At 29.6% G+C, this 14402-nt stretch overlaps 1 protein-coding gene across 4 annotated transcripts in view; it reads left to right on the forward strand.

The window, feature by feature from the left end:
- Ten-a (Teneurin-a transmembrane protein) overlaps window positions 1-14402 on the forward strand; it is a 1628256-nt gene that overhangs the window by 1597517 nt on the left and 16337 nt on the right. For 3 of the 4 annotated variants that reach the window (XM_074139868.1, XM_074139867.1, XM_074139870.1), the window contains 4 exons: window positions 450-635; window positions 733-879; window positions 1981-2188; window positions 10409-10435. In XM_074139868.1, the coding sequence (XP_073995969.1) occupies window positions 450-635; window positions 733-879; window positions 1981-2188; window positions 10409-10435 (568 nt within the window). The remainder of the gene's footprint in view (window positions 1-449; window positions 636-732; window positions 880-1980; window positions 2189-10408; window positions 10436-14402) is intronic. The other variant, XM_074139869.1, reaches the window with a different exon arrangement.

Here is a 14402-nt window from a genome sequence, read left to right on the forward strand (position 1 = left end):
TAAGATGTACAGTTTCTTTTCTATTTGTTTTTAAAATTCTTCATACGAACTAGTTATTCCATTGGTTCATGGGTTATACTTTATTTTTCACTTCTTTTGCCAGCTGGTGGGCTTTCTCATGATTTCTAGTGCTGCAAAGATTTGGTAGTCCCACTGTGGGACAGTCAATTAACTGGCGACATTCCAGCATATCATGATAACTGCTCTTGTTATCAGAAACAATATGAAAACTTGTATATATACATTATATCAAAATTAAGTAACACAAAAAGATGTCCCACAAAATCCCACCTGGTTTTTCCGTTATTAGAAGTCTAGAAAAGTGACTGTAAATTTAATGTAAATACCCGGCGACCTACAAGATAATTATTTGTTATATACATTTCTATTTCATACGGTAATTTTTATCCCAAAAAAACTGTATTAAACCGTAGTTAAATCTGTTGCAGCTTGGTGCCGACTAGACTGTGGTCCGCACGGTCGTTGTGATTCTGGACGTTGTGTTTGCTCGGACGGTTGGACCGGTGACACTTGCGACACATTACCATGCGACAGTAGATGTTCACAACATGGCCAGTGTAAGAATGGTACTTGTGTATGCTCACAAGGATGGAATGGAAGACACTGTACACTCCGTTAGTATTTATTCCTTTAGATCAATTAAATATTTTTATTCTTACAATTTTTACTTCAGAGCTCATTATTGAATTAAATTAAATGTATTTGGTACAGCTGGATGTGTAAACGGTTGTAGCAGACATGGATCGTGCATCTTATTAGATGGTGAATATACGTGCCAATGTTCTGACGGATGGGCTGGCATTGACTGCAGTGTCCGGCTTGAGATGGATTGCACTGATGAAATGGATAACGATCAAGGTTAGGATTTGTGCAAACTTTTGAACCAACGGTTGTAAATGAGCGATTCTTTCACACACACAAAAAACACAATTCTTTTCAGAATTTTATTAGTTTTACGTTTTGTGACTTCATTTTGAAATTCTATTTAAATTTAAGATAATAGTCAACATTGGCTTGGCCCATAAGAACACACTGTTTAAGTTAGTGAATTGTCGATTGTTTGTTTGGGTACTTCTTGTAAATTTCTACTTCGATTTCTTATTCGATTTAATCGCACGGTTAAACCATTATACATTATGATTTAGTGTGAGAAATCTCCTAAAGAGAAATTACGAGGTCTGTAAATTAAGTAATGAGACTGATTTTTTAAAAATTTTTTATTCAAAAAGAATTACAATTCTATATTGTCACCTTCAAAATAACTTCCTTCTGAAGCCACATAGCGCTGAAGACGTGATGCAACACCCACTTGTTCTTAATGTTTGGTCTCACACGAATGACCCTTTTTCGAAGTTTTTCAAGAACCTCTCGGTAAAAGTGTTTGATTGACCGTTTGACCTTGAGGTTAGAAACTCTTTGTGGACGATTCTGTGGATATCGAAAAAACAAAATCAGCATGCATTTGATCTTCGACTTCGATAATGCTCCTTGTCGCACAGCAATTTCAATAAACCAGAGTTTTTGGCCAGTAAAAACATTCCTGTGACTCCTCAGCCTCCTTATTCGCCTGACTTGAGTCCTTGTGACTTTTTTCTCTTCCCGAAGTTGAAAAATCACCTAAAGGGAACTCATTTTGGGACAGTTGAAAACATTCAAACGGCTGTAACCGACCAGCTGAAGGCTATTCCAGTATCGGAGTTCGAGCACTGCTATGAGGAGTAGAAGAACTGTCTCCAGCGCTATGTGGCTTCAGAAGGAAGTTATTTTGAAGGTGACAATATAGAATTGTAATTCTTTTTGAATAAAAAAATTTAAAAAAATCAGTCTCGTTACTTAATTTACAGACCTCGTTCATTCGGAGAGTAAAAACGGATCAATTTCTGGTAAAAAGAAATATGCATTTTAATGGTTAAAAGTCAAAATCACTCAGTGTCTTATATTATTTTGTTTTTGTTACAGATGGCATGGTCGACTGTTCCGATTCAGAATGTTGTACACACTCAGCTTGTTCCGAACACATTATGTGTTTAGCGTCCAATGATCCAGTAGAAGTATTATTACGTAAACAACCACCGTCCGTTACGGCATCATTTTATCAACGTGTCAAGTTCCTAGTAGAAGAAAACAGTGTTCAAAGCTATGCTCATATGGATGAATACAGTGAAAGGTGAGTAAAAAATAAAAAAAAAAAAAATAGACAAATTAATATTTAGTTTCTAAACATAAAACGAAAAATACTAATGAAATTATTAAAAACAAACAATTATCAGGTCATGCTTAATAAATTCATTTTAATTTTATTAAAGCCCTCCACCTGCTTTAGCTCAGGCAAACATTTTTTTTTAATAAAATGTTTTCACTTCAAGGATAACACAAAAATTTATTTATTTATTATTTGTCTTTATTTATTTTTAATAAAGATTTTTTTGTTTAGAATTTTATTTATTTATTTTTTTGTAACAAAACAAGATACTGCACTATCTGTGAAACCAGATTCGTGTAGATTTATTTATTTTTAGCCAACAATAAAGCCATAGAAATTGGCATGTCCCTGCAAATAGTTAACTAAATTCGTAATTTAACAAAGCATGAACTTTAAAACAGCTTTGCCTTGTAAGTTAGATCTATTTCAAATAGGTTTTTTGTTTTTTTTTTTTAAACTTTTAATTTTTATTTTTTATGTACAACAATATTCATCTATAAGTATTATCTTCATATTAAATTTTTGAAGAATCAAAATATGGATAAATATTGTTCATAATGAACTGTTGGACCAGAATATTGCAATACCATAATTTCTTTTTTTTTTTGTATTTACCAAAATATTTGGTTAATAATCTTTAATTTATTCTTGATCCTCAACAGAGAAAAAATGATAATCAAAATTAAAAGTTAACGATATTTAGAAATTAAAACAAATTATTTCAAGAAAAAGATGATTAAAATAAAATTAAGTAAAAAATGGTTTTCAATGTAATGTTTAAATGTTTTTTTAATTTAAGTCCCGTCAACATTTGAGGTCATTGGCGCCCAGAACTTCTTTCAATGTTCTGCCCGCTTGTGGACAGTGTTCTCTCGTTTCAGACAACACTTTCCATCTCCGGGAAGTGAGCTGTAAGATGCTTCTAGTAAGAGAAAATCTAATGGCCAGCAGCTGGATCCGATTATTTAGGGTGTTCTACGTGTATCAGTGTGCTTGCGGTCTGAGCTGTAAATTGCGCTGAAGTTTTTAAATTGGTTCATAATTTTTTTCTGAGGCCTTCGGCATTTCCAAACAAAGGTACCGCCAAAAACCTATGTAGAACCTTATATGTAAAAAAAATCGACAAAAGCGTAATTGGCTGTTTCTACCTTCACAAATCTTCATAATTTTTAAATCATTAGTATTTTCTGAAATAGTGTATAAATAAATAATAAATAAATTCAGTGTACAAATTCGGATTCAAAAAAGCATTTACATAGTGAGCAGTCAAGAAAATATAATATTTCTTCGTCAAATTGAGACATACGAGGGTCGTTTGAAAAGTCCGTGCAAAAATAAAAACTACTTAATTTTTGGGGGTAAACCTTTTTTATTTTTCAACATAGTCTCCTTTTAGGCTTATACACTTCGTCCAACGCTGCTCTAGTTTGTTGATCCCTTCCGAATAATAGGATTTGTCCAAGTCTGAAAAATAGCCATTCGTTTCTGCAATCACCTCCTCGTTTGAATAAAATCTTTTTCCCGCCAGCCATTTCTTCATATTGGGGAACAAATAGTAGTCCGAGGGAGCCAAGTCTGGAGAATAGGGGGGATGTGAAACGAGTTGGAACCCTATTTCCATTAATTTTGCGACCACAACTGCTGAGGTGTGAGCTGATGCGTTGTCGTGATGGAAAAGGACTTTTTTGTGGGCCAAACGTGGGCGTTTTTCTTGCAGCTCGGTTTTCAAACGGTCCAATAACGATGAATAATATGCACCTGTAATAGTTTTACCCTTTTCCAGATAGTCGATGAGGATTATTCCTTGCGAATCCCAAAAGACAGTCGCCATAATCTTTCCGGCCGAAGGAACGGTCTTCGCCTTTTTTGGCGCAGATTCCCCCTTGGTAACCCATTGTTTACTCGTAGATTGTTCTTTGGTCTCAGGAGTGTAGTGATGTATCCATGTTTCATCCACATTGACGAAACGACGCTTAAAGTCCTGCGGATCCTTCTGGAACAGCTGCAAACCGTCCTTGCAACACTTCACACGATTTCGTTTTTGGACAGTCACCATAATGTTTATCAAGCTTCTCTTTAGTCTCCTGAGGCGTTTTGCCTTTCATAAAGTAGTGTTTAATCAACACACGAAATTCTTTTTCGTCCATTTTTTGAAAATCACTCGGCTTCCTCGATTCAAACGAATGCCAAACACAAAGAAATAGACCGATCTGGCTGAAACTTGGTGTGTGTTCTTCCAAGAGATGCTACTAACTAAACATAACCTCGATACGCGCCAGTGATGATAGCTCTCTGACTTTGCACGGACTTTTCAAACGACCCTCGTAAAATAGAAATAATTTATTGCCTGAACTTCTATTTGATATAGTTGTTTAAAAGAAGTGCATAATATCCAGTCAAACTATCACTTTCCAATGTCTTCAAGATTTGCTAGCATCATGAATACGAATATATGAGGTTGTCTTAATTGCCCGTTTTGTTCAGTTCAATTATCGACAAATAACATTCTTACCTTTTTTAGTTATCTTTTAAATCTGATGACAACTGACATTTCGACGACAAATCTAACGTCAACAGCGAGTTATTACACAAAGTAATGTCTATTCTATCAGATCTTGCTTTAACATCCAACTACCAAAATTAGGTATCGAGGACGGAGGCAATTTACAAACATACATTAAACATTAAATAAAATCTAAAGGCCTAGACCGGGGAATCGAACCTAGTACCACAATACACATTAGCTTTGCTGGCCACGTCTCTACTCGCTCGGCTATCGTGGCGCATGAATTATTACACTTTTAAAGAGCATTTTACAGATAGATCGTGTGATATAGTTTAGATGAAACAGTTTTGCTTGAATGATTTTAATTTTAAACTTCAAGTAAATAAATAAAAATGATTATTTACTCCACTAGGTATGAATTCCCTCACTTCAAATTAAATACTACCTTTAAAATAGTTTAATCTCAGGAATTTATAGTATTTCTGGCCCTAAATAAATGGTTAATAAAAGAGGATCAAATGTGAATATTTTGATAAATATAAAAAAAAAAATAAGTTCATTGCAATATTTTTGTCTTCAAATCGAATTATATATAAATTTATATATATCTATATATATACTTACATTGAATATAAATAATTAGGAATGTTAACTTTCTTTATATGCGAAATAATTCATTTTTCCTTATAGAAATGTTGATTATCGGTCATTTTATTTCAAAAGGTTTTTCTTTTTTCTTATTCATTTATTTATTTTGATTTTGATAAAATAATAGCAGCATTTTTTTTATTAATTATTAAATAAACATTTTTTTTTTTATATTTTTGTTTGAATTTTTATTTATACTAAAAAAAAAAAATTTAGAAATGTTTAATGGTTTTTAGGCTCTGCTATTTCTTTTCATAAAATAAAAAGAAAGTGAATTAATAGAAACATTTATTGATTTTTCTTTTGATTTATTATTTAATTTTTTGTTTTATTTTTTATGTTTTATTTTTAATTTTTTAAATGCAGAGCAGAAAAAAAAAACCTTAGTTAAAATCCAAAAAAGACCTTTGTGTGTGTATCGTCTTATTGTCTTTGTCTAACCCATGCCTATCCTATACCGAAATACTAATTCCAGAAGTGAGGAATTATTTTATTTTACTGTATTATAACTTTTGTTCTGTTACTTAATTAACTTATTTTATTTATTAATATTTTTTCTTGTATTTACTGTCTTTTATTTTTCATCTTTTATTTTATTTGTTTACACCTGCCTTACTTCTGGAAAAATTCACCTTGTGTGTCTGGTTCCTATACAAAATAAAATACCCTCAATACATTTGTTACCTTTAATTAAAAATTAAAGTACAGTACTTTGTGAAAGTTTGTGGTATTTGTGTATTTGTTTATTATTACAAAGAGGCTGACCACACATTTAAAATAAAACCAAACTCTCAAAAAATAAATAAAAAAAAAAGAAAAGGTAAACTAAAGGAAAGCAACAGAAAATTATTCCTTGCGAGCTTTCAACTTGTTAACATTATTTATAATATTAGTTTAATTTTAATTTTTTTTATTTTATCGCGTAATTTTTTATAGATTTATAATTTATTAATTTTTAAAGACACATATCTTTTTAAGAAATATCATAGAATAAAGAGGAAAGGAACGTATAAAGAAAAACACAGCTTTTTAGAAGCTTTTCATTTATATGTTTTAAACGTATTTCTGCTACAGTTACTTTTTTGGTGTCTTATTTATTATATGTTTATTTTCTTTAAGTAAATTTTATTTATTTTCTTTTATTTATTTTAATTTTGTTAATACACTAAATTGTTGCTCACGTAAATGATGTAATTTGCTTCAGCATAGTTTTTCAAGTAGTATAAAAACAAAAACAGTGGAATTAAGTTCGTTTTTCCGTTTTTTTTTTGTTTGTTTTTTTCATTTTTAGTGCTTTGATTTCTTTTAGTTGTTTTTGATTTTTAAATACTCAAAGGAAAAGTACTGAGGCCATGTTCAAAGCTCTTTATCTAATTGATAAGTACATTTTATTTTCGTATTGTTTTCTTCTATTAAAATATGGAAATGAGTCTTATAGTGTTTTGTAACTTTACAAATTATAAAGAAAATTAGGATAAAACAATAATAATAACATTCTCTTGATGGAGTAAGTAAAAAATCTCTTATTTCGTTTATGTTTGTTCGTACCGAACAGTTTTCTTTAAATAAATCTAAAAGTATTCTAAAATAAAACTGAAAAATATTGTTAAGTAGGTGGTTGCGTCAGGAGGTTCTACTCTTAATTAATCTTTGAAATTTGTTGGAAAATAAATTTAAACCTCTTTCTCAGATGCATCGTAACTATAAAAAATAATTCAATACCTAGAAATGTTAAAAATAATAGGTTTATATCAGAGAACGTTAAGTTAAAGGTATGCTAAGTTTAAAAAAAAAAATGAGTGGAGTCCTTTTACAAAATATTCCTATATATCAAAAATCTATCCTTTTTAGAAATTAATAAACTTGTAGAGTTTACTGGAATTTTAAAATGGGTCTTTTTGATCTGGTGGTTATATAATATTTGATGAATATTCTTTTTCATTTAATGAGGATCTGAAATCAACAACCCTTTGTTAATAAACAATGAAAAAATTTTTAAAAAATATATATTTTTAGTTAAAAATATTCCCTTTCAGATTCGATGGAAAACTTTGTGATGAAACAAGGCTCTCTTTAAGGCTGAAATAATAAAGATATTAGAGAGTTAATCCAATTTACAATTATAATTTTTAAACTTTTATTTTGGCGTACATAGATTATTTGAATGAATGGGCCAGATCTTTAGATTATGTTGGTATAAAGTAAAATAATCGCCTACTTTCTTAGGAAGGTTCTAAAGTATAATTACCAATTTTGTTTTCGTGGTCGGGGACAGAAGCGCATACTTTCCTAACAAATTAAAAGTAGCTAATTCGGCATTCTAATTGTTATTTTGTTATTGGAATATATTAACAAATCTAGTGACAATGCTTACACGATTTTGAAACTTGCAATTTGTACCAAAAAGTAGATTGGCCATGAAGCTCTTGAAATAATAAATACTGGTACATTGATCCTGACGTTGTTGTTCGCAGTGGTCATCAGATAAGAAGCTGGAACTGAAATTAAATCAATGAAAATTAGAAAGAGTTCAAAGAATTTTTGTTGTTGCAATAAAGCTAACTGAGGAATACATTAGATTCCTTTGACACTTCTGTTACTGAAGACAGGAATCATTCCGACCTGCTTAAAAGGGAGTCTCCATTGACTTGGGTAATCAAGAATGGTAAATATCGAAGAATTCGGAACAACCTGTTCTTTAAAGTAATTCAATTTATCCAGTTCGCCCTGTGTTTAAGGATCTTGGAGTTTACTTATCACATAGATGTTGCGGATGACTTAAGGTAAAGCACACGATACCTCAAAATGATGGCAGAACAAAAAAGTCTTATCTAGTAAAACTCTGCACCCAAAGTGCAACTTGCTAAAGCCTTGGAATGGTGTCGGATTACAAGAGCTAAAACAGGTATTGGCGTCTTCTTCATTGCAATCAGATGAGAATATAGAAAGATTTAAATTCTAGGAAGCGGTGTGAAGTGAGTTTGGGCTTAAAACATTTTGTAATCGCCTTGCTGATGACCTAGACGTTTTAAACATTAATAAAATGTATAATAAATATAATGTATTATTAATAAAAACGGACCTTTTTCTAAAGGCTTCTCAACAATCAACAGCAGTGAAGAGTGCATATTCAATCTGGATACACTGTAATTCATCAGTAAAATTGCTTCTAATCAACTCCACCAAATATCAACCTTACGTGAATTTTATTCACTAAATGCAAATGATGAGGATGCATTACTGAGGAGGAAAGTTGAAATTTTGCTGTAAATTACGGTGAATTATCAATTACATTTCCTTAAAGAGAGATTATTAGACTTTTGGCGTTAATTTTTTTAATGAGTGAAGAAAGTCGAAAATTTTATTAAAGAATCCATCAAATCTTTATTTTTAATTAAAGCCAAGAGTTCTGTTTCATAAATACAATTTTTCAACGTGGAAATATCTCAAAAAACAAAGCAGCAGTGAAATACTTTTACGGAATCGTCGAATGATTTTTTCTGATTTAATAGTGAACTATGATAGAGTGTTTTAATTAAAAACAAAGAATTCAGTTCAAATTGATAGTATCATTATAACGCTTTGTTCTCTTACTAACTCCTGGAGATAGGCGAAAGGTTATATATAAAGGTTATATGTGGGCTTTCAAGATAAACAAGAAGGTAACACAACTGATATGAAGACGTTCGCGGGTGTTGGTGGCCCCGAAAAGTGCCGAAACCCTTGGTGTAATTATTGAATCACGCTGGTATCCTGAATTATAGCTTGTAAAAAAGAACAATGTTTCCAGTTTTTCCAAAAAATATATTGAGCAGGCTCAACCTTGGTGTCTAATGGGGAAGCTTAATCTAATCTACTGCAAATCATGATCTTAGTTCATTGGCGCCTTTCACTTCCATCACCAGACTATGAGCACTAAGAGGCTCCTAAGAAGAGAAATTGTTGTGGAAGGTTGTCAGTTTTTGAAGCCGAAACCCACGCGTAGAAATCCATCGCACTAACCATAAGCTAATCTTTTCCTTCTGATATACACTAGTAAAATTCATTCGGCTAGACTAATTATTGTTCTAAATTACTTAATGGAAATATTAAATGGTATAAACGAAATTTAAGGCTTTCATTTTAAGGAGTACCGAAATTCCAATCGGTTCAATATAAAAGTAGGAACTTGATGAGGAGTTCCGATAATCCGTGTCGATAATGGACCTCAGTGCTTTAACTTTATTTTACTTTTCTCTGTGTTGTTTTATAATTAAATTTTATACATGGTTATCACATTTTCATAACATGTTTTTTTTTGTTTTTTTTTTTTGTAAACTTGTATATTGTATGTATGCATACTATATGGCGTTCTAGTATTTATATTTCTAACTGTTATAGATATTCGGTCCAAATTATGCATTGCTACAGTCTTCTGTTGTAAATAATACTTATAAATAATAGCAATATATCCATGCGAATTTCTCCCATCTAAAAAAAGAAAAATAAGTCATGTGTGATTGTTTACCTTATTCCCCTTTCCTCACCTTAAAATGGCATGGATAATAATTTTGTTATGAAATTGACTCTGTTAATTAGTTGATAAAACAATATAATAATTAATCAAAATCATAGCGAGACTAATTTCTATAAGGAAACAGAGTACTCTGGTGAGAATGTTTATTTTATGTTTAGGCACATTTGAACATCTGGCTGTATTGATTTCAATTTTACTTTCCCTCTTTATTATTTATAAATTTGAATTATTTCTTTGCGTCCATTTATTTAATTATCATTCATAAAAGAAAATATCATTTTCTTTATATTTAGCCAAATAATATAACTTTAAAAATGATTTTATAGGAGGATTTTATTTATTTTTTTTGCTACAAAGAATGCGTAAATTTATTTATTTATTATTTTTTTCAAATTCTAATAAAATGAATTTAAGTACAATTATAAGTTTAACAAGCATCCAGATGTTCATTTATTGTTTATTTTAACCACAAAGTAATTGTGTCCTTGTGTTTATGTCCTTATCCTGTGTGTAGTCAATTCTGGAACTCGTTTGTACCTCGGTAAGTTTTATTAAGGAAAACTAAAAACAAAATAAAAGAAAAATAATTAAAAAAAAAAAATAATTAAAAAAAATAATAATATTGCCCGCTCACAATAATATATTCATTTTCATTTTTCCGCTCGTACCATTTTTTTTATTTTTATTTTTATTTTTTAATTTCCATTTTCATGTGTCTTTGTGTAGCTTTTTTTGTTTTATTTTGTTTCTACTTTATAATATGTTTTGTCCTTTGTTAAAGTTTTTGAAATTTTTCATTTTTATCTCAAACCCTATCCATTTGTAAAATGCATACTACAGTAAATTTAAAAAAAAAAAAGCTCTCTTTCTAGTTTTGTTATGGTGATTCCTATTTAACTTATTTATTTTTTTTTTATTGCTTATAGCAATATTCTTTTTCAGTTTTAATTAATACTAATTGATGTAGTAAAAAGAAGAAAAATGTCATAAATTTTTCAACCATAACAAGATTAGATAAAAACTAAAAATGAAATATAAAAATATGTCATTTTCCGCATTATTTGTGTGTGCAAGTGTCAATTTTTTTTATTTTCTATTTATTTATTTATTTATTTATTATTAATCTCTTTATTATTTTAATGCACTTTTTCATTTTCATTTTATTTATTTTATTTTGTTAACATTTTTTGTGTATCGTCATTGTGAATGTTAAACAACACTCTGTATGTTATATTAGTTTATTAGTAACATGTTCGTGCTTTGTTGATTTTTGTTTAAATTTTATTTTGTTATTTTAATTTCAATTTTTTTTTTCTGTAACCCTAGAACATAAAACAAAAATTAATCATAAAGAGAAATTCTCTTTTTTATTTAACATCTTTATTTTAAAATAGCAACCCTCTTTAGGAGGAGAAAAAAAAAAAGACTAAAAAAGGCAGCCATCTTTGATAAAAGAAAATGAAAATTTTAATAATCCAAAAAAGAGACCTTATGTGTAATCCTTTACCAATTGTCTTTTGTCTTTGTCTATTGTCTTACCTTAATCCTCTGCATAAAATCCTTTAATTTTTTTTTTTTTTTTTTAATTTTACCATTTAATTTTATTTATTTTTGATTATGTGCAAATAAACTTTTCAAAATTAAAATGCAGAATCAAATTATAAAATATTTTATTTGGGTTAAATTAATGTGCAATTAAAATTACTTACTATGATAAAAAAATTTTGTTTAGCAGTTTAGTAAATAGGGTAAATTCAGGGCTAGTTATCTAGCATTTAATGAACTCTATTGGGCACAATTACTTCGGCTCTATCAGAGAAAGACTTGCATCGAATAAACCAATTTAAGGAAATAATTGCGAATGTGCACAGCACGAAGTTCTGATTACCACTTGACATTATTTTTAGGCTATCTCTCGAGTTTATTTGAGACCTGATGGATCCTAACGATTTAATTTTAGTTAGCAAGTGACTCTTTTAGTGCATTTATACGCTCGGAAAGTAAACTCCTACCTCATAAAAAAATAGATTGTAAATTGAAGAGAGGGATTGGCTTCATAAAACCAAACCCATTGCAACCTAATCATATTTCGTTGAGATACATTATAAATCTTACCTAATGTAGCACTCGCATTTAAGTAAATGTTTTGATGTAGTATTTACCAAAAAGAAAGGGCACCTTCAATTAGACCCCTAGAAGTGAATTCTCTTCACTACCATCAACTGCTGCAGTTCATATTTTTAACTTATCCATATTTTTTTTACTGCACTTTAGAGTTGGTAGATGGCTTTATTTCTTGGTCTACTTCAACAAAATTATGTTCAATGTGGCGAGATTTTTTGTTTTCCATTCTTTTATAGCGGCAGTTAAAAATTATTGTTTTTTTTTTTTTAATTTTATTTTAAGCTAAAGTGCCTTGTGCTCCATTTTATCTCGGAAAATGCAAGAGAGTTAACATTAATATTATTAAAATATTAGGTTCTTTCTTGCTAACTGTCACTTCGTCAATTGGTAGGGCTTTGCCAATAGGTTATAGCCTACAGAATGTGATTTTGCTTCTCTAGGTATTGGAATACGTAATATTTTAGTTCATTTTGTTAAATTAGTGAGGTTACTTTAAATTTTACTCTCTTTTTTTCACTTAAGATAATTTCATTTTAGTATTCTTAATTAATGAAATTTGTTTCTGCATTATTCCAATTTATTAATAAACAACTAACTAAATTATTTCTACTTTTTTAAGTTCAATTAGTTATTATTAATTTGTCTTTATTTACACAAGTTTTTCATTTTGGTTATTATTTAAACCAATAATTAGGAAACACAGTATCCAAAACTTTTTTTTTTTAATTGAAATATCCATTTTCTTTATTATTTATTTAACAGTAGAATTCATCTTATTTTTAAATAAAACCAAAATAAATATTTTGGTTTTGAAACCCTAAGTGAGTTTTTAATGTATATTGAAGTTTTTATTTCTATTATAAGAAGTACATTTGGCACAGATATTCTCATTCTGCTTGCAATATATTTTTGTTTATATTTTTGGTCAAAAGTCAACAAACAAATATAAAGTATTGGAGGAAAAAAATGAGCAATGGTTGCTCCATAAATATTTAAATAAAATTGATTTTTAATATTTCCATTTTAAATAATAATTTTTAGATTTTATTAAAACAAATTTTGGGATGCGATTATAACAAATTCGTCGTGATCAAAAGAATTTTAAAAAATAATAAAATTTATACTTCCTCTTTTTTATTTGTTTATTTTTATTTTTTTATTATTTTTTTTTTTTTGCACAAATTAGTTTATTTGCATGCACTCAAATATTGCATTGTTGTACATATAAATGCATTCGGTGATTTAATAACTAATTATAAATCGTAACACATTTAGTTAACTTCTTAAAATAATTTATTTTATTATTTGTTCCCAACAGTAGATCCTGTTTATCTGGCTAATATTATGGACTTTAAAAATCATTAAATAAGAAGTATTCAAATAACTTTAAAGTAACAAATTCGGGACTACAGAACCTATTAGGTCATCCCGGGTATTGTCAATTAGACGGCTATTGAAAGCAGTATAGTGCCGATGCCAAATGCATTTATTGTGGTTCCATCTGTTTGCAATACCTCTCCAATCCTTATTTTTTTATCAGTGTTGCCTGAAGGGAGGTACCATCATCACAAAGCATGTTGACGGATGGATTTACTTCTCCCAGAAGTTTGTTCCGTATAACAGGCAAGCTTAAACACAATAACACAAAAAACTTTTATGATATTGCTTACCTTCATGCAGAAGTCAACAGAGATATTTTCTAGCCAAGAGAATGCAGTATAGGTGTTAACCTAGAACCTGCATTGTATGGAGACTATGTTTATTGTCTGCTTCCTAACCTAAATTTATGCAAACTACTTATTAAATTTTGACGCTGCAGCCCATGCAAGGCCAAAGTGAACTTGTACATGCATCACAAGATTCATTTCGTGGTGAACATTTAGTACATCTCTTGATTTATCTTCTTATCTGAGATTAGACATTTTTCATTTTTACTTAATCCTTTGTCAAGCTTTTGGTTATCTGAAAGGAACTTTTCGTCTAAATAGCTCTACATAGTTTTTTTTCCCAATTCTATTTCATAAGACTGTCGCACCTAGCAGTTTCTATCATACTGCCTTCCATTTTATAATTACAGTAATTGTGCCAAGATTCTCCTACCCAGTTTTACTTCTGAATTTTCAATTAGGAACAAATGGGCTTTTCCTTAATTCTTCTTCACTATGAAAGCCGCGCTTAATTCGATTCCTTTCCGAAGACAGTTTCTTTAATGTTGCTTAAAAAGTATCAATCAAATATTTGGAATTCTACTGAATTTAATCGATTTAAATGAATTAGGAAAATGGTTAACTCAAAAAACATTCAATTTAGAACACAAACATAGACAATTATTGCATGAAACGGATTCAAAAATTTTAACCCACAAATGAACAGTTAATGTAATC

Source organism: Rhodnius prolixus, unplaced genomic scaffold (genome assembly GCF_049639745.1).
Source record: "Rhodnius prolixus isolate KJV_2025 unplaced genomic scaffold, Rpr scaffold_6, whole genome shotgun sequence".
Classification (NCBI taxonomy): Eukaryota; Metazoa; Arthropoda; class Insecta; order Hemiptera; family Reduviidae; genus Rhodnius; species Rhodnius prolixus.